The 23,596-nt window shown below is 67.3% G+C and overlaps 1 protein-coding gene across 2 annotated transcripts; it reads left to right on the forward strand.

Moving 5' to 3' along the window:
• Positions 1–2,929: 2,929 nt before the first annotated feature.
• LOC127036813 (protein bicaudal D-like) lies at positions 2,930–12,853 on the forward strand. 2 transcript variants are annotated; one of them, XM_050928042.1, is made up of 9 exons: positions 2,930–2,995; positions 4,537–4,800; positions 5,049–5,261; positions 7,979–8,131; positions 8,436–8,846; positions 10,689–11,366; positions 11,552–11,703; positions 11,825–12,017; positions 12,540–12,853. In XM_050928042.1, the coding sequence occupies exons 1-9, from the start codon at positions 2,966–2,968 to the stop codon at positions 12,543–12,545; spliced, it is 2,100 nt and encodes a 699-aa protein (XP_050783999.1). In that variant the 5' UTR covers positions 2,930–2,965; the 3' UTR covers positions 12,546–12,853. The 2 variants fall into 2 exon arrangements, with proteins under 2 accessions (XP_050783999.1, XP_050784000.1); XM_050928043.1 differs by lacking the exon at positions 2,930–2,995 and adding an exon at positions 3,112–3,162.
• Positions 12,854–23,596: the final 10,743 nt, after the last annotated feature.

The raw sequence follows: 23,596 nt of genomic DNA on the forward strand, positions 1-23,596 counted from the left end.
CACTCCAGCCATGTCCGGGGCGAGGAGAGCCAGCTGCTTTCCAGTCCTCCAGCCCAGCCCTGTTCTTTCTGCTAACTTCCTGCTCAATGGGACTGAAACTGCTGCTAGCATGTCTCTGGGGCTTGTCATTTCCCCCTCCCCCCAGGGCTGGGACATGACTCAGCTACTTGCCCAAGCCCAGCTGGTTATTTCTCTGCATCACTAGCAGGCTAACATTCCCTCCAGTGGTTGAGCAACTTCCACCCATTCTCCTGACGAGCTCCTGTGCCGTAGACATTCCCTGCTAACCCGTGAGTAGCTTAGTAAGCACTGCCTGCCACTGCTCCCATCATCTGCTGGGACGGGGGTTCTGCAGGGCAAGGAGAGGCTGCCCCTCCCCAGGGTCAGTGGGGCCTCTGTCCCTGGGGTAGATAGTAGGGGGCAGGTGTTCACAGGCGCTGCTATGGACCAATCTGTACCTAAAGCTTGGGCGGTGCAGGCTTCGTCCAATAGCTGCGCTCTCTGCTCTTGGCTGGTCCTGTTCCTGCTCCGCTCCTAGGGCAAGGAGACAAATATTAATGCAGTAGCACCGTGTGTTAATCTGCCACCCTGACATTCCTGGCCCGATCCAGTCCCCTGGTTTGCTCAATGTTAGAAATAGCCAATCCCAGCTCTCTTATGCGGCCAGCCGCTGCCACTCCAACAGGGCCGCTTCTCTTCACCTGTGCTTCCAAATAAAAGGTTTAAACAGAGTTGGCTTGGTGCGACTCTGTGAGGAGAAGCAGGCAGGGTGGCATGAATAGAGCAGTTTGGGTACAGGCAGGGCAGGCTGCCCTGGCCAAGGGGTATAATGTTCCAGGGTAGCCAGCAGGCCTGGCCTTCAGTGCCTCGCTTCCAGCAGCCTGTGGATGCCATGTTGGTTGCCATGTGCCGGAAGCAGGGCTGCTTCAGAGCAAGGCTGCCCCTTGGCATGAGTGAAGGCAGGAGGCAGCCATCACTGCTGCAGCTAAGGGCCCTCACAAGCTGTGCATAAGAGGTTGGGGGGGTGGGGTGTACCAACAGGGGGGCCATCAGTGCTCCTCTGTCACTCCTATCAGCCCCTGGGGCAGGGGTGTCAGATGGCATCACTCACCAATGGGAGCCATCATGGCTGCCAGTCATCGCCCCTCCCATGAGCCCCGGGGGCAGGCCTGTCTGTTAGCGTCAGTCACGCCAATGGGAGCCATCATGGCTGCCAGTCATCCCCCCTCCCATGAGCCCCGGGGGCAGGCCTGTCTGTTAGCGTCACTCACGCCAATGGGAGCCATCATGGCTGCCAGTCATCGCCCCTCCCATGAGCCCCTGGGGCAGGCCTGTCTGTTGGCGTCACTCACGCCAATGGGAGCCATCATGGCTGCCAGTCATCCCCCCTCCCATGAGCCCCGGGGGCAGGCCTGTCTGTTAGCGTCAGTCACGCCAATGGGAGCCATCATGGCTGCCAGTCATCGCCCCTCCCATGAGCCCCGGGGGCAGGCCTGTCTGTTAGCGTCACTCACGCCAATGGGAGCCATCATGGCTGCCAGTCATCCCCCCTCCCATGAGCCCCTGGGGCAGGCCTGTCTGTCAGCGTCACTCACGCCAATGGGAGCCATCATGGCTGCCAGTCATCGCCCCTCCCATGAGCCCCTGGGGCAGGCCTGTCTGGTAGCGTCACTCACGCCAATGGGAGCCATCATGGCTGCCAGTCATCGCCCCTCCCATGAGCCCCGGGGGCAGGCCTGTCTGTTAGCGTCAGTCACGCCAATGGGAGCCATCATGGCTGCCAGTCATCCCCCCTCCCATGAGCCCCGGGGGCAGGCCTGTCTGTTAGCGTCACTCACGCCAATGGGAGCCATCATGGCTGCCAGTCATCCCCCCTCCCATGAGCCCCGGGGGCAGGCCTGTTAGCATCACTCACGCCAATGGGAGCCATCATGGCTGCCAGTCATCGCCCCTCCCATGAGCCCCTGGGGCAGGCCTGTCTGTTAGCGTCACTCACGCCAATGGGAGCCATCATGGCTGCCAGTCATCGCCCCTCCCATGAGCCCCGGGGGCAGGCCTGTCTGTTAGCGTCACTCACGCCAATGGGAGCCATCATGGCTGCCAGTCATCGCCCCTCCCATGAGCCCCGGGGGCAGGCCTGTCTGTTAGCGTCACTCACGCCAATGGGAGCCATCGTGGCTGCCAGTCATCGCCCCTCCCATGAGCCCCGGGGGCAGGCCTGTCTGTTAGCGTCACTCACGCCAATGGGAGCCATCGTGGCTGCCAGTCATCGCCCCTCCCATGAGCCCCTGGGGCAGGCCTGTCTGTCAGCGTCACTCACGCCAATGGGAGCCATCATGGCTGCCAGTCATCGCCCCTCCCATGAGCCCCGGGGGCAGGCCTGTCTGTCAGCGTCACTCACGCCAATGGGAGCCATCATGGCTGCCAGTCATCGCCCCTCCCATGAGCCCCGGGGGCAGGCCTGTCTGTTAGCGTCACTCACGCCAATGGGAGCCATCATGGGTCGGGGCAGTTCTCGGGGGGGGGGGGCGCTATTATAGGTGGCATTTCCCCCTCCCCCTCCCCTCAGAGAGGCGGGAGGGAAGGGAGGGGCCCCTCTAGTTGGCGCTAAACCAATGGGAGAGAGGGCCAGCCCCAAAGAGGTTCGGTCCCATCGACTTTGGCCCTGTCAATCAATGGCTTCCCGCCCTCCACCGACGTTGGACGGGTCTCGAGGGACGGAGGGAAGCGCCAGCCAATCAGGAGACGAAGCCTTGGGGAAGCCTCGCGCTTCGTCGGTTAGGCGGGAAGGCTGGGAGACAGCGAACAATCAGGAGAGAAGGAGGGCGTGGCTAGAGAGCTCGTCCAATCAGATGAGAAGCCGTTGAAAGGCGACGGAGCTCATGACAGTGGACGGGACGGGACGTGCGTGGCGTGACTGACTAACAGCTCGGCCTATCGGTGGAGGAAAAAAAGACAGCGACCAATGGGAAGAGGGGGGACGGGGCGGGAAGAGGTGCGCCCGGCCAATCAGAACGGGGGACGGGGCGTGGCCTCCGTGAGGCGCGCGAGGAATTTCAAACAGGGAGGGGCGGGGGGCGTATATAGAAGGGAGGGGCGGGACCGCGCCAGGCCTGGTGGCGGCAGTGACAGCAGCAGCGGCGCCCGCGGAGCGGCGGCCGGGTGAGCGCCGCGGGGTGGGGGGCGGCCGGCAGCCGCCTGGCCGCGCCGCGCTCGGGAGCCGGGGCGGGAGGGGACCCGCCCAGCCTCCCGCCTCGGGGGGAGCGCGCGCCCCTGGCCCGCGAGCGGCCCGCAACGAGGCTGGGCGCTGAGGGGAGGCCCCGCCCCCTCGGCCCAGAACGAGGCAGTCCTGGCTGCCATTGGAGGAGGCGGGCCCCGCCCCCGGCTCGGAACGAGGCCGAGTAGGGGACGCTCCCGGGGGAGGAGCTACCTGGTCCCCCGCCCCCTGAGGGAGCATCCTCCGCCCCGCCCCGTGGGGGGCCTCTGAGCCCCCCCCTGCGTCTGCCCCGCCCCCCCCGCCCCGTGGGGGGCCTCTGAGCCCCCCCCTGCGTCTGCCCCGCCCCCCCCTGCTCCCGGGGGAGGAGCTACCTGGTCCCCCGCCCCCTGAGGGAGCATCCTCCGCCCCGCCCCGTGGGGGGCCTCTGAGCCCCCCCTGCGTCTGCCCCGCCCCCCCGCCCCGTGGGGGGCCTCTGAGCCCCCCCTGCGTCTGCCCCGCCCCCCCGCCCCGTGGGGGGCCTCTGAGCCCCCCCCTGCGTCTGCCCCTCCCCCCCGCTCCCGGGGGAGGAGCTACCTGGTCCCCCGCCCCCTGAGGGAGCATCCTCCGCCCTGCCCCGTGGGGGGCCTCTGAGCCCCCCCTGCGTCTGCCCCCCCCGCCCCGTGGGGGGCCTCTGAGCCCCCCCTGCGTCTGCCCCCCCTGTCCCGTGGGGGGCCTCTGAGCCCCGCCCCCTGTCCCGTGGGGGGCCTCTGAGCCCCCCCCTACGTCTGCCCTGCCCCCCCCCGCTCCCGGGGGAGGAGCTACCTGGTCCCCCGCCCCCTGAGGGAGCATCCTCCGCCCCGCCCCGTGGGGGGCCTCTGAGTCCCCCCTGCGTCTGCCCTGCCCCCCCGCCCCGTGGGGGGCCTCTGAGCCCCCCCTGCGTCTGCCCTGCCCCCCCGCCCCGTGGGGGGCCTCTGAGCCCCCCCTGCGTCTGCCCTGCCCCCCCGCCCCGTGGGGGGCCTCTGAGCCCCCCCTGCGTCTGCCCTGCCCCGCCCGCCCCGTGGGGGGCCTCTGAGCCCCCCCTGCGTCTGCCCCGCCCGCCCCGTGGGGGGCCTCTGAGCCCCCACTTCTGCCCTTTACTCCCCACCCCCTGAGGGAGGTCTCTGGGCCCCTCCCACTTGCCCCACTCCTGCTCCTTCCCCCCACTCTTTGGGGGCCTCTTTCTCCCCCTGCATCTCCCCCCTTCCTTCCTCTCCCCTACTTCAGGGGCACATGTGGGGGGAGGGCACAGGTGCATAGGACTGCAGGAGGTTATAGCTTTCACTCCTTCTCCCTGCCCGCAGGCATCCCCGCTGCCTCCCGCCGGGCCCCAGACCTGCCCCCCAGTGCCCACCATGGAGCTGGCCCAAGTGCCCGCAGACCTGGCCCAGCTGCAGGCAGAGGTGGGGCGCCTGGCGGCCGAGCTGCAGGAGGCAACGCAGGAGAAAGTCCAGGCCGCCCAGTATGGGCTGGCGGTGCTGGAGGAGAATGGGGTGCTCAAGCAGCGCTGCGGGGAGCTGGAGGGGCAGTTAGACAGGCTGAGCTCGGAGCTGACCCAAATGAAGGAGGTAAGCGGGGGCAGGCACAGAACCTGATCAGCCCAGTTACCACTAGGGAGAGCCCCCCCCCCCATCCCCTGTCCCAGCACCGTGTGGGTGTGCCCAGATTGGGGTCAGCCTGGCACTGCAGGGGGAGCCCCCCCACATCCCCTGCCCCAGCACTCTGTGTGTGTGCCCTTTGCGCCAGGCATTCTGCCGAACACGTTAGCCTGGCTGACCCCTCCTCACCAATTCTCTCTCTGCCCTCTGGTTGGCAGGTCCTGGCTGAGTGTCACAGCAGCCACAAGCGGGCAGCAGTGGCCGGGGAGAACCGAGAGGAGAGCCTGGTGCGCGAGGCTGCGGCCAAGGAGGCCCAGCTGGCAGCCCGCCTTGAGGAGCAGCAGGGGGAGCTGAGGCAGCTGCGACGCCAGCTGAGCAACACGGGTGCTGAGAGCGAGCGGCTGAGCGCTGCTCTGCAGGACCTGCGCCAGGTGAGTGCCCTGCGGTCCCCTGTTCCTGGCATCCCCTCTAGCCCGGGTCCAAGCATTCCCCTCCCCATGCAGCCTGGATCAGAGCAAGGAGCCACAGCTCCTGTGCTCAGGAGTAGTCCTAGGAGGACCCCTTCAGTGGGCTGGACCCCTTAGGGTCTCCCTCTTTCCCCCTTGGCTTCCCCGACTTCCTGGGACTGCCCCTCAGAGCCTGCAGCACCCCTGCGTCATGCTGTACGTTCCCTGCAGCGAGCCCACCTGAATGGGACACCTGCGGGAGGCTTGTACCCCGAGAGAGAGAACTGCCCCCCTCTCAGCAGGGGGTTATTGGTTGTCTGGTTAGTGCAGAGAATAGGAATTTACAACCTGGCCCATCCTGGTTACCCACAGCCCAGCCAAAGGGTGTCCACTTGGCTCCCACTTTGTCCCTCTCTCCTGTCCTGTTCCCCAGCTGCTCGCAGTGGCTGGTTGTGTGTGGTCCTTAGTGATTGGTGATTGGATTTGCCATTGTCTGCACGTTGACCTGGGCCCCAAACCTGGGACAGCCAGGTGCCATTTGCCTCTCCTAGAGTGAGCAGCCTCTTCACACCCCCTAGTTACCATCTGGGGAAAAGTATCAGGGGAGCTGTGTTAGGCTGGCTCTGTAAGAGCAGCAGAGTCCTGTGGCACTGGAGAGACTAACAGCCGGATTGGAGCAGGAGCTTCCACATCCGACGAGGTGGATGTTCATCCACGAAAGCTCACGCGCCAACACGTCTGTTAATCTATCCGGTGCCACAGGCTCTGCTGCATATGGGGAAAGTGAGGCTCACGCAGAGTTCGTACCAAGTATTACAGCAGATTCCTACTCTGTCCTACCCTGACACGGACTCACAGATCATGCCCACTCTTGTCCCTGTGCGGTCTGTGGGGGGAACTCCCTTCAGGGCGACAGCCTTTCTTGGGGGTCCACTCCACCTCCTGGAGCTGCATCTCTCTGAGCCTTAGCACGTCTGTCACTGCCGTGGGTCCCTGTGACGAAGTGGGGGCTTTTCTTGGTTTTTCTGTGTTTTCCAGTGGGTTACATGCAGAGGGGGTATGACTCAGTGTCCCTGGGTGTTACTGGTTTAACGAGGGGAGGGGAGGGGAGAGGGAATTTGTTGGGGGACAGGACCCGAGAGGGAACTTGGGACCCCGGCCGATGGCCTGGAGGATGGAGACCCCAGTGACTGGTGACCTGGATGCCCAGCTCAGGAGTTGCAGCCGGTTCTGGCCAATGGGGGACAATGGGCTGTGGGGAGAGGACCCCGGTGACCTGACCAGCCGGCTCTGGCCAGAGGGGTGCTGAGAGGAGAGGAGACCCAGGCCTTCTGGTTTTACGAGCTTGCTTACCTGGAGAGAAGACAATGGACAGAGGGGACTTGGGGCCGGGGATATCAGATGCCCAGCTGGGAAGCAGGGGGGCTCTGGGCTGGAGGGGGAGCAGGCAGAGCCCCCCTGGCTGCAGGGGGATGGGGATGTGCTGGGCTGAGGGAGGCCAGGCCTGAGGCCCTGAGAGGTTCCTGTGCTGTGTTCAACTCTCAATAAAACCTCCTGTTTTATGCTGGCTGAGAGTCGCTCTGGGCTAGTGACCGGAGGGGGGGGGTGGGTGGGTGTGTGTGTGTGTGTGTGTGTGTGTGTGTGTGTGTGAAGAGGCCCGGGGAGTCCAGAGCGAGGGGACTCCCTGGGGTGGCCCACAGCAGAGACAGACGTGCTAAGGCTCAGAGAGGTGCAGCTCCAGGAGGTGGAGGGGCCTGAGCCTGAAGGAGAGTGGCCCCCCAAAGAAGGGCTGTCGCACTGAAAGGGGCACCCTCCATGGACCGCACGGGGCCACAAGTGGGCACGATCTGTGAGTCAGTCCCCTTGCTCTGGGCCCCCAGGGCCTCCACCCCCTGAAGGGGATAATCCGCCCTCCCCCCCCCCCCCCCCCCCCCCGCACACCCATTCACTAGCCCGGAGCGACTCTCAGCCAGCGTAACGCTGGAGGATTTATCAAGCATCTGACCCCAGCACAGGAAACTTTTTGGCCTCAGGCCTGGCTTCCCTCAGCCCAGCACATCCCAGTCTCCCTTGCATCCAGGGGGGCTCTGCTTGCTCCCCCTCTCCAGCCCCGAGCCCCCCCACTCCCAGCGGGGCATTTGCTACCCCCAGCCCCAATCCCGCCTCTGTCCATTGGTTTCTCTCCGGGTAACTGGGATGGCCTGGGCCCCCTCTCCTGTCCTCTGGCCCCTCAGGCTGGAGTCGGCTCCTCAGGTCACCGGGGTCCTCTCCCCACAGCCCATTGTCCCCCATTGGCCAGAACCGGCTGTAACTCCTGAGCTGGGCCTCTGGGTCACCAGTCGCTGGGCTCTCCATCCTCCAGGCCATCGGCCGGGGTCCCAACTTCCCCCTCCCCCCCTCGTTAAACCAACAACCCCCAGGGATACTGAGTCCCACTCCCTCTGCATGTAACCCAGTGGAAAAACAAGGAAAAAACCAGACAATCCCCCACATTGTCACATATGCCCAAACTCACCCCTTGTGCCAGTGAGCAGCTGGAAAGCCAGGAGTGGTCGGCACCTGGTAGAGTGCCCAGAGTCCATGATTCCTCTGTGGTGGGCTGTGCCGTAGCTTGAGTCCCCAGGCTCTCTCCTCTCCCCCAGGGATCCTGGGTGGGCCCCCTCCTGCCCCACCGGGGCACTAATGGTGCCCCTTTGCCTCAGGAGTGCCAGGCCCTGGATGCAGAGAAGGCCCAGCTGCGGGAGGAGCTGAAGCAGCACAAGAGCCGGGAGCTGCGGCAGCTGCAGGACTGCGCTGAGCTGGAGGAGGAGAACATCTCCCTGCAGAAGCAGGTGTCCGTGCTCAAGGGCAATCAGGTACCTTGCCCCCAGCCCCTCACGCTGCGGAGACCTTGTGAGCTGCCTCTCAGGTTGGCGGGAAGACCTCCTGGAGTCCCTGTGCTGGAGGGGCTGATTGTGCCTCACTTGTGACAAGGAGTGGCCCACGGGACAAGAGAGGGCAAGGATACTGCGTGTGTGGCCAGTGCCGACTGGCTCCCCCTCCTAAACCCTCTGAGGGTGTCTGGGGAGAGAACCCAGGAGTCCTGGCTCCCAGACCCCAGTCCCCTCCCAGAGCCAGGGAGAGAACCCAGGAGTCCTGACACCCCTCTCCCTCTGGCAGGTGGAGTTTGAGGCCCTCAAGCATGAGCTGCGGCGCCGGGAGGAGGAGGTGGCGCTGGCTGGGGTCCAGCTGGAGGAGCTGGGGCGGCTGCGGGAGCTGGCGGAGCGGCAGCTGGAGGAGGCGGTGGAGGCCCTGGCGCTGGAGCGGGAGCAGCAGAGGGAGCTGCGGCGGGAGCTGGTGGCCTGCACCGGGGGCCGTCCTGGCTCACTGGGCAGCCTGCAGGCCGGCCTGGAGGAGCTAAGCCAGGATGAGGAGCTGGACAGCGGGTTCGCCAATGGCAGCGCCAGCGTGGGGGACTTTGGGGAGCGGGTGTCCACCCCCCACACCTGCCCTGCACCTGGCCTCGTCGCCGACCTCTTCAGTGAGCTCAGCCTGGCAGAGGAGCACAAGCTGCGGCAGCAGCTGTTCCAGGTTGGGGCAGGGCCAGGGGATTCCAGCTGCTGTGGGGCGGGGCTGGGAGGCCTCAGGGGCGGGGCCGGGGGAATTCCAGCTGCTGTGGGGCGGGGCCGGGAGGCCTCAGGGGCGGGGCCGGGGGAATTCCAGCTGCTCTGGGTGGGGCTGGGAGGATTCCAGCTGTTCTGGGGTGGTTGTGGGGCTGAGGACTCAGGGGCGGGGCTGGGGGGATTCCAGCTGCTCTGGGGTGGGGCTGAGGACTCGGGGGCGGGGCTGGGGGGATTCCAGCTGCTCTGGGGTGGGGCTGGGAGGACTCGGGGGCGGGGCCGGGGGGATTCCAGCTGCTCTGGGGCGGGGCCAGGGGATTCCAGCATCTCTGGGGTGGGGCTGGGAGGACTCGGGGGCGGGGCTGGGGGGATTCCAGCTGTTCTGGGGTGGGGCTGGGAGGACTCGGGGGTGGGGCCGGGGGGATTCCAGCTGCTCTGGGGCGGGGCCAGGGGATTCCAGCATCTCTGGGGTGGGGCTGGGAGGACTCGGGGGCAGGGCCGCGGGAATTCCAGCTGCTCTGGGGTGGGGCCAGGGGATTCCAGCTGCTCTGGGGTGGGGCTGGGAGGACTCAGGGGTGGGGCCGGGGGGATTCCAGCTGCTCTGGGGTGGGTGTGGGGCTGAGGACTCAGGGGCAGGGCTGGGGGGATTCCAGCTGCCTTGGGGTAGGACTGGGAGGACTCGACGGCTGGGCCAGGGGATTCTAGCTGCTCTGGGGTGGGGCCAGGGGATTCCAGCTGCTCTGGGGTGGGGCTGGGAGGACTTGAGGGTGGGGCCGCGGGAATTCCAGCTGCTCTGGGGTGGGTGTGGGAGCAGGGGATTCCAGCTGCCCCAGGTCAGGGCAGACACCACAGCATCTCAGGTTAGGGGTGGGGGCCTGGAGGCTCCTGGCAGGGTGGCGGGGGGCAGATTACCTCGGGGTAGCGGTCTTGTGCCAGGGGCTCCAGGGGAGGGAAGCTGAGGGAACTCTTAGCGCTGGGGGTGGCCAGTGTCCGCCTTGGGGGCCTGCTGCCCTGCACCCAGGCCCGGTTTGGATCCAGGAGCAGATGAAGGGCTAAGCCCGTTAGGTGGATAAAGAGGGGCCCGGTCACTAGCAATGGGGAGCCTGATGGGCAGGAGCAGCTGGGGGGTGGGGGGGGGTGTCATCAGTTAACCCCTTCATTGCCGACCCCCCCTTCTCTGCACATCGATGGGGCCCTTAACACTTCTGGGACCAGGAAGCAGCCTTCCCTGCCTCCACTCATTTTGCCCCTGGAATGTCACAGGCAGGTCAGTGGGGCAGGCTTCCAACTGGTGTGAAGCGGGAGGCGCTGGTGCCGCGTCACCCACAGCCGGTTCTCACCTGCGCCCGTCGTCCTCGCTGAGGGGGTGGAGCATGGCGGAAGCCACTGATGCACCCCACATCCTGCAGCAGCAGGCCCCCACCCCCCGTAGAGCACCTTGTGTCTTGCTTGGCATCTGCGCCTGGGCCGTGCAGCTCCGCACCCAGCAAGCAGGTGCCCGAATCATCCAGCCTCTTGGGGCTTTCCACAAAGCTGCTCTTCTGGCGTCCCATTGAACCCGCAAAGCACTCAGAGACACGGTATGGGAGCTGTATGCCCCCTTCCCACCCCCATGGAGACTGGTGCCAGGCGCTGCACAGACCCCACAAGAGCGGGTCCCTGAGCAGACAACGGGGAGGGGAGAAAGATGTGGCAAGTTGGGGATTGAACCCAGGAGTCCTGGCTCCCAAGCCCCTCTTCCCCCACCCAGAGCGCGGCTAGAACCCAGGCATCCTGCCCCCATGCTCACAGGCCTGCCGTCTCTGCCCCGCAGGTGGACCGGGAGAGAGCCTCCCTGGCGGCTGATGTGCAGGAGGCCCGGTGGCAGCTGGACAGCGCCAGGGAGGCATTGACAGAGCAGCAGCAGCGCAATGGCCTCCTCCTGGAGCAGCTCAAGGCTAGGCCAGCATCCCCGGAGCCCCAGCCCTGGCAGGACCTGGTGGCGCAGCTGGAGGGGCAGCTGCGGGCCTCCCGGAAGCTGGCAGGGGAGCTGCAGGCCCGGCTGGCCCAGGCCCAGGAGGAGCTGCTGGGGCTGACGGAGGAACTGGCCAACCTCTACCACCAGGTCTGTGCCTGGCGCGGCCTGACACCGCAGCGCGTGGTGCTGGATTATTACCGGGATGGGCGCAGCGCCAGGAGACCGCCGGCGGGCAAGCCCCGTCTCCAGCTGGAGCCAGGGGCAGGGCCCTGCGGGGACCAGTCGCCCCCCGGTTCACCTGGGGAGCCCCTCAATGTCTCCAACCTGGCGGCAGTGCTGCGGGAGCAGTTGGGGCACCTGCAGGGGGCGCTGGTCCTGTGGCGGCAGCAGCCCCCCAGGCAGGGCCCGCCGGCCGTCGAGCTCGAGCGGGATAAGGAGGCGCTGGCCGAGGAGGTGATGAAGCTCCGCTCCCTGCTCAGCACCAAGCGAGAGCAGATCGCCACGCTGCGCACCGTGCTCAAGGCCAACAAGCAGGTGGGCGCGCTGCGGGGGGCTCGCTGGGCACGGTAACCCCCTCCCTTTAGCCGCCCCCTTTCATTGGGGGAGGAGGGGTCGTGGCTGCAGGTGTGCAGGCCCAACCGTTTCCCCCCCCGATGCAGAGGCTGTGGGGGGCGGGGGGTACATATGCCCACTCGGCTCTCACCCCCCTCTCCTTCCAGGCGGCGGAGGCAGCGCTCTCCAACCTGAAGGGGCAGTACGAGGGGGAGAAGGCCTTGGTGTCCGACACCATGCTGAAGCTGCGCCGCGAGCTGAAGGCCCTGAAGGAGGACGCCACCACCTTCTCCTCCTTGCGTGCCATGTTTGCCAGCAGGTGAGGGGAGCTACTGGGTGGGGGCGTGGCTGTCCCACTGGCGTGGGGCTAGCCGTAGGGGACAAGGCCAGGGGTGGGTGGAGCCCCTGGCTAGCCCCCCTGACCCCCTGCGTCCCCCCAGGTGTGACCAGTACGTGTCCCAGCTGGACGAGATGCAGCGGCAGCTGGCGGTGGCGGAGGACGAGAAGAAGACGCTGAGCTCCCTGCTGCGCATGGCCATCCAGCAGAAGCTGGCGCTCACCCAGCGCCTGGAGAGCCTGGAGAGCCCAGCCCGCGGCACCAGGGCCAGACCCCGCAGCACCAGGAGCACCGCGGTACGGCAGAGGCGTGCCCCCTTTGTGGCCAGCCAGGGCCACCCCCGGTGGCACAGAACCAGGCCGGGGCTCTGAGGGCCCTGGCTGTACCCCACGGCCACGGTCCTGTCCCAGACCTTGGGGCCAGAGGGGTCACTCATCTCCTCCTGCCCCCAGGGGTGGCAGCCTGGGTCCCCAGGGTTGGGGAGCCACGGGCTGCTGTGCTCCTGACCCCCCACAATGACCTTTGCTGGGTTGGGAGTTGAGGTGCCTGGGGGTGGTTTTCTCCTGCTCTGAGTGAAGGGTTCAGGCTCTCTGCAGACTCAGGCACATCTCACTGGCTGCTTCTTGTCCAGCCATGGGGCCTGCTCCCTGGCTGGTCTCTGCCCCCCAGGCAGGGAGAGGGCAGTGGGGCTGAGCTGTGAGGCAGCCAGGCCGTCTCCCCTTGATATCAGTCCCAGCCTGGGGGTGGGGATCGGTGCCATGGGGGGGGCTGTGTCCCCTTTGCTCTGCTCTGAGGGTGACTGGGCTCTTCCCACACAGCACTGACACCGTGGGAGCGCCCTTACAGAGAAACCTGTGGGAGTGGTGCCAACCAGAGCCAGCGCCAGGACCAGCACCGCCCGTGCCTTCAGTGCTGCAAACAGCTTCCGGATCCCTGACCTCTGCCGCAGCCGCTGTGCCTTAACCGCTCCGGGCTAGGTAGGGTGGAGCCAGCCGGCCTGGCTGAGTGAAACCTTCTCCTCCTGCCTTTGTCCCCGCACTTATGGGGCAGGGGCCTGGCCTCATGCTCAGAGGAGCGCCCCCCTCAACACACACAGGGCAGGGGCATCTCAGTGTGGGGCCAGGCCTGGTGCTCAGAGGAGCGTGTCGTCCCTGTTTCCCCACACACACAGACACACACAGCAGGGGCGTCTTGGTGCGGGGCTAGGCCTGGTGCTCAGAGCTTCCCACACATGCACACAGAGGGCAGGGGCCCCGGGTGGGGGGCCAGGCCTGGTGCTCAGAGGCCCCCAACCCCTGCACTTTTGAGGCACTATCCTCTTTTCTCTCTGCCATATTTTGCACTCAGAGCTGGTGATCTCAGGGGAGTGGCTGGGGGGTACACGGAGTGTGGGGGCGGTCAGGAGCTGTGCTGTATGAACTGCTGTGTGTATCTCCCGGGCTCCTGCAAGTGACCAGGGCCTGGTTACTTTGCATCCAATTAAAGGGCTTTGGTCTCCTCTCGGGTGTGGAGCTCTGGTCCGTGCCCTTGCTGCGACCCGGGGCGGCTGAAGGCACCACGGGGGCCGGGCCGGCACCGCCCGCCTGCAGGATGGGGGTGGATCCAAGTGGACAGTGTCACAGACTCCCAGGTGGGGCCCACTCCTGGCCCCATGGGGGGAATCCCCTTCAGAGTACCAGCCCTTCTTGGGGATCAGGCCCCTCTACCGCCTGGAGCTGCACCTCTCTGAGCCTCAGCACATCTGTCTCTGCTGTGGGTCCCCCCAGGGAGTCCCCTCGCTCTGGGCCCCGGGGGCCTCCCCACCCCCCCGTGTTCACTAGCCTGGAGCGACTCTCAGCCAGTGTAACACAGGAGGGTTTATCCAGCCCAGGAAACTCTCTGGCCCTCGGCCTGTCCTCCGTCAGCCCAGCACATCCCAGTCCCCTTGCAGCCAGGGGGGCTCTGCCTGCTCCCCCTGTCCAGTCCCGACCCCCCCTGCTGCCAGCCAGCCGGGCTCCCAGCTTCCCTCTCCCCTCATTAAACCAGCAACCCCCAGGGACATGGAGTCTCATCCCCCCTGCCTACAACCCAGTGACTGAACCCAGAGACCCTCCCACTTTCTCATGGCTGGGTTGGGGCGAGCTTGGGGCTGGGCTGGCTGAGGGCAGGACAGGATGGCTTTTGGGGGGCAGGGGGAAGTCTTTGCTTCAGGCCCCACCTGGCTTCACAGAGCCCCTGCCCAGAATGAGAGGACCCCCCCCCCCATGCCCTTGCTGGGTCAGGGCCCCCATTGTGTGGGGTGCTGTACACACACCCCTGCCCCCCTTGTGGCATGGCTGCCCTGCCTGCAGCAGCCCCTGGCCTGGGAAACTGAGGCCAAAGGAAGGCTATCCTTGCTCCCTGCTCAGAGAGCAGAGGTGGGGATAGAACCCAGGTGTCCTGGCTCCCAACCTTCGCACTCCCCCCGCCTGTGCCCCAGCTTACCAGAGAGGAAATGAAAATCTGAGCCGCCTGGGGCTGGCCCGGTCTAGACGGGCCCTTGGCAGGGGCAGCAGTGACTCAAACCTGGCTGGGAACATGAATGAGGGGAGGGGGGGTCAGGCTGGCTGCTGTGCAGATACCAACTGGGGGGGAGGGGCTATGGGGCGGGTGCTGTGCAACCCCCCTTGAACTGGCCCCCTGCAGCCCCTTCATCGGACTCATAAGGGTAAGCAGGGAAACCGAGGCTCCAGGGGTGCATGCGTGACCAGGAGTGGCGCCAGGGTTTTTGGCGCCTTAGACAGGGGGTCCTTCTGCGTTCCCGGTCATTGGTGGTAATTCTGCGGTGGGGGGGTCCTTCCGCGGCTCCCGGTCTTTGGGGCACTTTGGCGGCGGGTCCCGGAGTGAGTGAAGGACCCGCTGCAGAATTGCCGACGATGACCCAGAGCGCGGAAGGACCCCCCGCCGCCGAATTGCCGCCAAGGGTGGCAGAAGGCCGCCCCCCCAAATCCTAGTGCCCTAGGGGACTGCCTAGGTCGCCTAAATGGAAGCGCCAGCCCAGTGCGTGACTTCCCCCAAGGTTACACAGCAGCCTGGCTCCCAGCCCCCTTTCTGCTCCAGCTCCCTAGACCCCGTTCCTCTCCCAGAGCCGGAACCCAGGCGTCCTGTGTGCACCCCTCCCCCCGCTCTAACCACCAACCTCGGGCAGAGCGGAGATCCCCGTTCAGCTGGGACTGAGTCTGCACTTCCTGTCTTACAGAAACCTGCTCACCAGCTGGCCTGCCCCAGCCTCGGGCAAGGGGCCCTAGACCCAGTCCCTGTCCCGGTGCCAGGCGCGGGGCCCTACAACCAGCGCTAGCCTCGGGCAAGGGGCCCCTAGCCCCAGTCCCGGTGCCGGGCAAGGGACCCCTAGACCCAGCCCCTGTCCCGGTACCAGGCAAGGGGCCCTACTACCGGCCTCAGGCGAGGGGCCCCTAGACCCAGCCCCAGTCCCGGTGCCAGGGAAGGGGCCCCTAGAGCCCGACCCAGTCCTGGTGCCAGGCGAGGGGCCCTACAACCAGCCTCAGGCAACGGGCCCCTAGACCCAGCCCCAGTCCCGGTGCCAGGCGAGGGGCCCTACAACCAGCCTTGGGCGAGGGGCCCCTAGAGCCCGACCCGGTGCCAGGGAAGGGGCCCCTAGAGCCCAACCCAGTCCCGGTGCCAGGCGAGGGGCCCCTAGACCCCAACCCAGTCCCGGTGCCAGGCGAGGGGCCCCTAGACCCAGCCCCAGTGCCAGGCAAGGGGCCCTACAGCCAGACTCGGGTGAGGGGCCCCTAGAGCCCGACCCAGTCCCGGTGCCAGGCGAGGGGCCCCTAGAGCCCGACCCAGTCCTGGTGCCAGGTGAGGGGCCCTACAACCAGCCTCGGTCGAGGGGCCCCTAGAGCCCGACCCAGTCCCAGTGCCAGGCGAGGGTCCCTACAACCAGCCTCGGGCAAGGGGCCCCCAGACCCAGACCCAGTCCCGGTGCCTAGCGAGGAGCCCTACAACCAGCCCCGGCAGCGTCTGTTGCTCTGAAAGCGGAAATCTTGCAGTACACACAAGGGGCCCAGTCCACTCCACCTGCAGGACTCCTGGGTTCTCTCCCGAGGCATGACACGGGACGGGCCTAGTGGGTTAGAGCAGGGGGGCCTGGGAGCCAGGACTCCTGGGTTCTCTCCCTGGCTCTGTGAGGTGGGTGGGGTATGGGAGCCAGGACTCCTGGGTTCTCTCCCCAGCTCTGGAGAGGGGAGTGGGGCCTGAGGGGTCAGAGAAGAGGGCACTGGGAGCTCGGACTCCTGGGTTTTCTCCCTGCCTGGGAGGGGAGTTGGGGCTGGGGGGTCAGAGAAAGGGGCTGGGAGCCCGGACTCCTGGGTTCTGCCCTGGTCCTGGAAGGGGAGTGGGGGCTTGGGGGTTAGAGCAGGGGGGGCTGGGATCCAGGACTCCTGGGTTCTCTCCCTGGCACTGGGAGGGGAGTGGGGGCTGGGGGATCAGAGAAGGGGGCGCTGGGATCCAGGACTCCTGGGTTCTCTCCCCAGCCCTCGGAGGGGAGTGGGGGCTGGGAGCCAGAACTCCTGGGTTCTGTCCCCGGCCCTGGGAGGGGAGTGGGGACTGGAGGGTCAGAGAACGGGGTGGTCTGTAACCAAGTGGGGGCCTCTGTCTGTCACTTTCCCGCTCTGTGGCGTGGGGCCAATGCTGGCTTACCCCAGTCAGGGATCCGTTCCTGGCCTGGCGGCAAGGGGGCCAGCATGTGGTGGGGGCTCTCTCTGGTCCAGCCCCCCGTTCCCTGACAGTAGCTGGCTGTGTGCGCACAGACGGGCCCATTCATCCCAATTCCCCAGCGCCTGGGCCTGGCCAGGGCTAGCGGGTCCTGGACAAAAGGGCCCTGTCTCTCCGGGGCCAGATCCCTGCCAGCCTGCAGCGCCCATGGCGGCTGGGCCTGTGGAGGAGCTAAGGCTGATTTACACCAGCTCTGGGGCATGGGGGGATCCGGCTTGAGGGAGGGCGGCCAATGGGGAGCATGAGGGGGCCGCTAGACACGGGGCCCCTGGGCTGGGCCATCCTGCAGTCGGCTGCTGGCAGGGGAGTTGGCCGGCTGCAGCCATGAAACTGGTGCTGTTGCTGGCCCTCTTCCTGTGGGATCAGGCCAGAGGGGCTAGCACGGGGGCCCCCAATATGCCCTCCAAGGAGCTGAGCCCCTCATCTGCTCTGGGTCCCAAGAACCATAGCTCCTCATCTGCTCCCCTCCCCGAGGACCCAGCCCTCACAGATGGCCCCCCAGAGGAGCTGCGCACCCAGGATCCAGCCCCACAACTGCGCCCCGTGGAGGGTGAGTCTGGAGGTGGGAACGGGGAGATGGGGGGGTAGGGAGGCAGAGAGAAGGGATAGGGGTAGATGGAGGGATAGAAGGGTGTGTGTGCTGGTGAAAGAGTGGGGATGGGGGAGAGGTGGGTGGGGAGGGATGGAGGGAGGCAGGCAGGCCAGTGGGAAGGGACAGAGGGGGCAGGTGGGTGGGGAGAGGCAGATGGGGAAGGATGGAGGGGAAGAGGCGGATGGGGAGAGGGTCAGGGGGTGGGGAAAGATGGAGGGGGGCAGGAGGGTGGGGAGAGGTGGACGGGGAGGGGAGCAGAGGGGAGGGGAGAGATGGAGGGGAACAGGCAGGTGGGGAGAGGTGGATGGGGAGGGATGGAGGGGTGGGGAAGGACAGAGGGGGGCAGAGGAGTGGGGAGAGGCAGATGGGGAGGGATGGAGGCAGGGTGGGGAAGGACGGAGAGGGGCAGGGGGGTGGGGAGGGACGGTCGGCTGTCCCTGCCCTATGCTGTGTCTCACCCCTTGGCGCGGGGGGAGGGCTGAGGGGCTTGACACCCTCCCAGCCCCCTCTGTTCCTCCCTTGCTGACCCCCCTCCGCTCTGCAGGGTGCCTGGGGACCCAGAGGGGGTCCCTGCCTGGCAAGGAGACGGGGCCTCCCAGAGCTGCCGGGAAGGCGCCGGGTGCCAAGGCCAGGTCGGAACTGCCTGCCGCCGCCCGGAAGAGCAGGCACAGTGCCGGCGTGGGGCGGGACGCCGGGGTCTCCAGGGGAGCTGGGAAAGGTGGGGGCAAGCAGGGAGGGAGGCCGGCATCGGTGGGAGATGGGGTCCCTGCTACCCACAATGCCCCCTGCTCTGGGCTCCCGCTACCCACAATGCCCCCTGCTCTGGGCTCCTGCTACCCACAATGCCCCTCACCCCAGGGCTCCCGCTACCCACAATGCCCCCTGCTCTGGGCTCCCGCTACCCACAATGCCTCTCGCCCCAGGGCTCCCGCTACCCACAATGCCCCCTGCTCTGGGCTCCCGCTACCCACAATGCCTCTCGCCCCAGGGCTCCCGCTACCCACAATGCCCCCTGCTCTGGCCTCCCGCTACCCACAATGCCCCTCGCCCCAGGGCTCCTGCTCCCCACAATGCCCCCTGCTCTGGCCTCCCGCTACCCACAATGCCCCTCGCCCCAGGGCTCCTGCTACCCACAATGCCCCCTGCTCTGGGCTCCCGCTACCCACAATGCCCCCTGCTCTGGGCTCCCGCTACCCACAATGCCTCGCCCCAGGGCTCCTGCTACCCACAATGCCCCCTGCTCTGGGCTCCTGCTACCCACAATGCCCCCTGCTCTGGGCTCTCGCTACCCACAATGCCTCGCCCCAGGGCTCCTGCTACCCACAATGCCCCCTGCTCTGGGCTCCTGCTACCCACAATGCCCCTCACCCCAGGGCTCCCGCTACCCACAATGCCCCCTGCTCTGGGCTCCCGCTACCCACAATGCCTCGCCCCAGGGCTCCTGCTACCCACAATGCCCCCTGCTCTGGGCTCCCGCTACCCACAATGCCCCCTGCTCTGGCCTCCCGCTACCCACAATGCCCCTCGCCCCAGGGCTCCTGCTCCCCACAATGCCCCCTGCTCTGGCCTCCCGCTACCCACAATGCCCCTCGCCCCAGGGCTCCCGCTACCCACAATGCCCCCTGCTCTGGGCTCCCGCTACCCACAATGCCTCTCGCCCCAGGGCTCCCGCTACCCACAATGCCCCCTGCTCTGGGCTCCCGCTACCCACAATGCCTCTCGCCCCAGGGCTCCCGCTACCCACAATGCCCCCTGCTCTGGGCTCCCGCTACCCACAATGCCCCTCGCCCCAGGGCTCCCGCTACCCACAATGCCCCCTGCTCTGGCCTCCCGCTACCCACAATGCCCCTAGCCCCAGGGCTCCTGCTCCCCACAATGCCCCCTGCTCTGGGCTCCCGCTACCCACAATGCCCCTTGCCCCAGGGCTCCTGCTCCCCACAATGCCCCCTGCTCTGGTCTCCCACTCCCCACAATGCCCCCTGCTCTGGGCTCCTGCTCCCCAGAGCTGGGGTTGGGCAAACCCCAGGCAAAGCATTTGTGCCCAGCAGGCCCAGGCCGCCCGCAGGCGCTTAGGGCTCTCGGCTGGGGCACGGGCGACCTGGGTTCAAACCCACCTGCTGCTGGAGAACCGGAGCTGCCGGGGGGGGGGACGCACTAACCACTGGCCCCCCTGGGCCCGCTGGTGTCCGTCCTCAACACGGCTCCTGCGTTCGTCTTGCAAGGCAGTGTCTTGACGATCCCTCCAAATCTCTTGTGTCATTTGTGGGCAGCCCCGTGCGGCGCGGCATTTCCTGCTGCCCCAGGCCGGGCGGTGGGCGGAGGGGCTGGGAAGGCGCCGGTTTGCAATGGAAACCGGTGCTGCTGAGCGTGGAAATGGCCGGCCAGGGAAAGCCAGACACCGGCTGCTTGGTGCCCAACTCGGGGGATTTCGGCACCGGCTTGTGACCCGTGCTCCCCTCCGCATCAGTCACGAGCCAGGCAGGGGCATCCGGCAGCTCGGTGCTGGTTCTTCTGCCTTTCTACCCATTTCAGCTTTTGTGGGGAGAAACGGGGTGTCGAGCAGCGGGGGGGTAGGGGGAGCTTTAGACCGGTTCAGACGCCCACACCGGCCGCGCCGGGTAATAGCCGATAAGCAGCCACCTTCTCTCTTCCTTCCATGAGCCAGAGGTTGGTTCACCGGGGCCAGGCCAGGGCCCTGCACCCTGCGCCGCGGCCGGCCAGGCTGCCTCTCCCGTCTGCTGACAGGGCCCCCACTGCTCCGATTTGGGCCAAAACGATATTTTAAAAAACTTTTTGGACGTGCCACCACCCCAAAAATCAGCTCTGCCCAGGGTGACCCCTTTCTGGGGGTCCCATTGCCCTGGGTGTCCCCCTCTCTGGGGTTCTGTCTCCCCAGAATACCCCCCTCTCGGGGGTCCTGTCCCCCAGGGAGCCCCCTGTCACGGAGTGTGGGGGAGTCAGGGCCCTGCACCCCCAGCTCCCTGCCATTGACTCTGACTCTCAGCCAGCCAGTAACACAGAAGGTTTATTAGCCGACAGGGACAGTCCCAGACAGGCCTTGCCAGCACGGACAGCAGGACCCCCTTTAGTCAGGTCGGGGCTCCCCTCCATTTCCAGTCAGCTCCCAACTGAACCCCCCCAGCCCCTCCTCTCTGGGCTGTGTCTCTTCCCCTTTGTCTCCAACAACTTCAGCTGGCACCTTGCGGGGGGAAGGGCCTGGCCATTGGTTGCCAGGCGACAGAGGGTCGGCCAGAGCTGAGGCCCCCCCACAGTATTCAGAGGAAACATTAAAAACAGTCCCACTTCGTCACACCACCCCAGAGGTGGCTGCATCTCAGCGCCGGGCGAAGGGTCCCCAGGTAACCAGCCCCTGCCCGCCCCAGAGATGGCTGCATATCAGCACCGGGCGAGGGGTCCCCAGGTAACCAGCCCCTGCCCCGCCCCAGAGGTGGCTGCATCTCACCCCCCCGGGCAAGGGGTCCCTGGGTAACCACCCCCCGTCCGCCCCAGAGGTGGCTGCATCTCAGTGCCAGGTGAGGGGTCCCCAGGTAACCAGCCCCTGCCCCACCCCAGAGGTGGCTGCATCTCAGCACCGGGCGAGGGGTCCCCTGGTAACCTGCCCCGCCCCAGAGGTGGCTGCATCTCACCCTCCCGGGCGAGGGGTCCGTGGGTAACCAGCCCCTGCCCCGCCCCAGAGGTGGCTGCATCTCACCCCCCGGGTGAGGGGTCCCTGGGTAACCAGCCCCTGCCCCGCCCCAGAGGTGGCTGCATCTCACCTCCGGGCGAGAGGTCCCCAGGTAACCACCCCCCGTCCCGCCCCAGAGGTGGCTGCATCTCAGTGCCAGGCGAGGGGTCCCCAGGTAACCAGCCCCTGCCCCGCCCCAGAGGTGGCTGCATTTCACCCGCCGGAGGAGGGATCCCCGGGTAACCAGCCCCTGCCCCACCCCAGAGGTGGCTGCATCTCAGCACCGGGCGAGGGGTCCCCAGGTAACCTGCCCCGCCCCAGAGATGGCTGCATCTCACCCTCCCGGGCGAGGGGTCCCTGGGTAACCAGCCCCTGCCCCGCCCCAGAGATGGCTGCATCTCACCCCCCGGGCGAGGGGTTCCTGGGTAACCAGCCCCTGCCCTGCCCCAGAGGTGGCTGCATCTCACTGCCGGGCGAGGGGTCCCCGGGTAACCAGCCCCCGCCCCGCCCCAGAGGTGGCTGCATCTCAGCACCAGGCAAGGGGTCCCCGGGTAACCAGCCCCCACCCCGCCCGAGAGGTGGCTGCATCTCAGTGCCAGGCGAGGGGTCCCCGGGTAACCAGCCCCTGCCCGCCCCAGAGGTGGCTGCATCTCAGCACCGGGCGAGGGGTCCCCGGGTAACCAGCCCCCGCCCCGCCCCAGAGGTGGCTGCATCTCAGTGCCAAGCGAGGGGTCCCCGGGTAACCAGCCCCCGCCCCGCCCCAGAGGTGGCTGCATCTCAGTGCCAGGCGAGGGGTCCCCGGGTAACCAGCCCCTGCCCGCCCCAGAGGTGGCTGCATCTCAGCGCCAGGTGAGGGGTCCCCCGGCAGCCAGCCCCTGCCCCGCCCCAGAGCCAGGCGCCAGTGGTGCTCAGCAGCTGGCCGTCTCGGCGTCGCTCCGCGCTCTGCCTGGTTCCAATTTCCAGCCGGCCGGAGTTAGATAAACACGGCGTCCGGCTCCAGCGGCCCCTGCGCTGGCCAAGCACAACAGCTGTCCCCCCCGGCTGCCCCACAACAGGAAGTGCCTGTGATTAGCCGGGGGAGCCCAGCGGGGCATTAGCTGCTCCTTGAGGGGCTCCTGGGTCTATGGGCCAGGGGAGCGTGTCCAAGGCAGACAGCGCCTGGCCGGCCCCCAGCCCCCCACCCTTCGCAGCCCCACGGCGCCCCAAATACGGGATCCAGGGACCTCCCCAGCTCCTGCCCCCAGTGCCCCCTAAGCACTGTCCCCTCCTCTAGCTCCTGCCAGGCCCCCCGAGCCCCCCACCCCCTGCCAGCCCCCCTGAGCCCCCCATCCCCTGCCATGCCCCCCTGAGCCCCCCATCCACTGCCAGCCCCCGTGTCCCCATCCTCTGCCATGCCCCACTGAGCCCCCCATCCACTGCCATACCCCCTGTGTCCCCATCCTCTGCCATGCCCCACTGAGTCCCCCATCCACTGCCAGCCCCCCTGTGTCCCCATCCTCTGCCATGCCCCACTGAGCCCCCCATCCACTGCCATACCCCCCTGAGCCCCCCATCCACTGCCAGCCCCTGTGTCCCCATCCTCTGCCATGCCCCACTGAGCCCCCCATCCACTGCCAGCCCCCCTGTGTCCCCATCCCCTGCCATGCCCCACTGGCCCCCCACCACTGCCAGCCCCCCCAGCTCCTCATGGTCCAATAATGGGAGTTCGGAAGCATTGGCTGGAGGGGAGATGGGAGGAGCTGGAGGGACTTACACTCCCTCCCCACCCCCACTGCTGGGGGTATCCCCCCGCCTTTCCCCATGGCCAAGCTCTCACATCTCCCCTCCCTGGGCCCCGCCAACCCCTCTGCCCCCTTTAGCATCACCCGCCTGCGCCTGGCCCCCAGGAACCCCCGGAGTGGCCGCAGCACCAGCTGCCTGGACCTGTCAAGGCAAATTAGAGCCAGGATGGCAGGTGCCCCGACCGCTGCCTGCCTGGGGGTATGGGGGGGGGCCGCTGGGGAGTAGGGGGCTGGGCAGTGGGCCCTGTCCCCTCACAGTCTGGGACAGGCAAGGGGTCCCCGGATAACCAGCCCCGACCCACCCCAGAGCCAGCTGCATGTAGGCACTGGGCAAGGAGCCCCTGGATAACCAGCCCCTGCCCCACCCCAGAACCAGCCGCGTGTCGGCACTGGGCGAGGGGTCCCAGGATAACCAGCCCCTGCCCCACCCTAGAACCAGCCGCGTGTCGATGCCAGGCGAGGGGTCTCATGATAATCAGTCCCCTGCCCCACCCCAGAACCAGCCGCATGTTGGCGCCGGGCGAGGGGTCCCCGGATAACCAGCCCCCTGCCCCACCCCAGAACCAGCCGCTTGTCGGCGCCGGGCGAGGGGTCCCCGGATAACCAGCCCCCTGCCCCACCCCAGAACCAGCCGCTTGTCAGTGCTGGGCGAGGGGTCCCCGGATAACCAGCCCCCTGCCCCACCCCAGAGCCAGCCGCATCTCGATGCCAGGCGAGGAGTCCCCAGATAATCAGTCCCCTGCCCCACCCCAGAACCAGCCGCATGTCGGCGCTGGGCGAGGGGTCCCCGGATAACCAGCCCCCTGCCCCACCCCAGAACCAGCCGCGTGTCAGCGCCGGGCGAGGGGTCACTGGTAACTGGTCCACCCTTCCCCCGGCTCTGCCAGCGTCCAGGCTGGCGGGTGGGGCTGTGTGGCGGCCGTGCCCAGGGTTATATATAGCCAGGCTGGGCTCTCGGCCCATGCACACATCAGCTCCCTGGCTGGGCTGCTGTGGGGCAGGGCCTATTATCTGGGGTGCGGGTGTGGAGACGTGGCCCCTCTGGGATGGAGCCAGGAGCTGGGC

The sequence above is a fragment of the Gopherus flavomarginatus genome, chromosome 18 (assembly GCF_025201925.1).
Source record: "Gopherus flavomarginatus isolate rGopFla2 chromosome 18, rGopFla2.mat.asm, whole genome shotgun sequence".
Taxonomy (NCBI): Eukaryota; Metazoa; Chordata; order Testudines; family Testudinidae; genus Gopherus; species Gopherus flavomarginatus.

Excerpts from the sequence above, each read along its gene's own strand:
- LOC127036813 (XM_050928042.1), top strand. The coding sequence starts at position 2,966 with ATGGGAAGAGGGGGGACGGGGCGGGAAGAG. Across the intron at positions 8,132-8,435 it reads CCGTGCTCAAGGGCAATCAG|GTGGAGTTTGAGGCCCTCAA; the intron begins GTACCTTGCCCC and ends TCCCTCTGGCAG. Across the intron at positions 11,367-11,551 it reads TGCTCAAGGCCAACAAGCAG|GCGGCGGAGGCAGCGCTCTC; the intron begins GTGGGCGCGCTG and ends CTCTCCTTCCAG.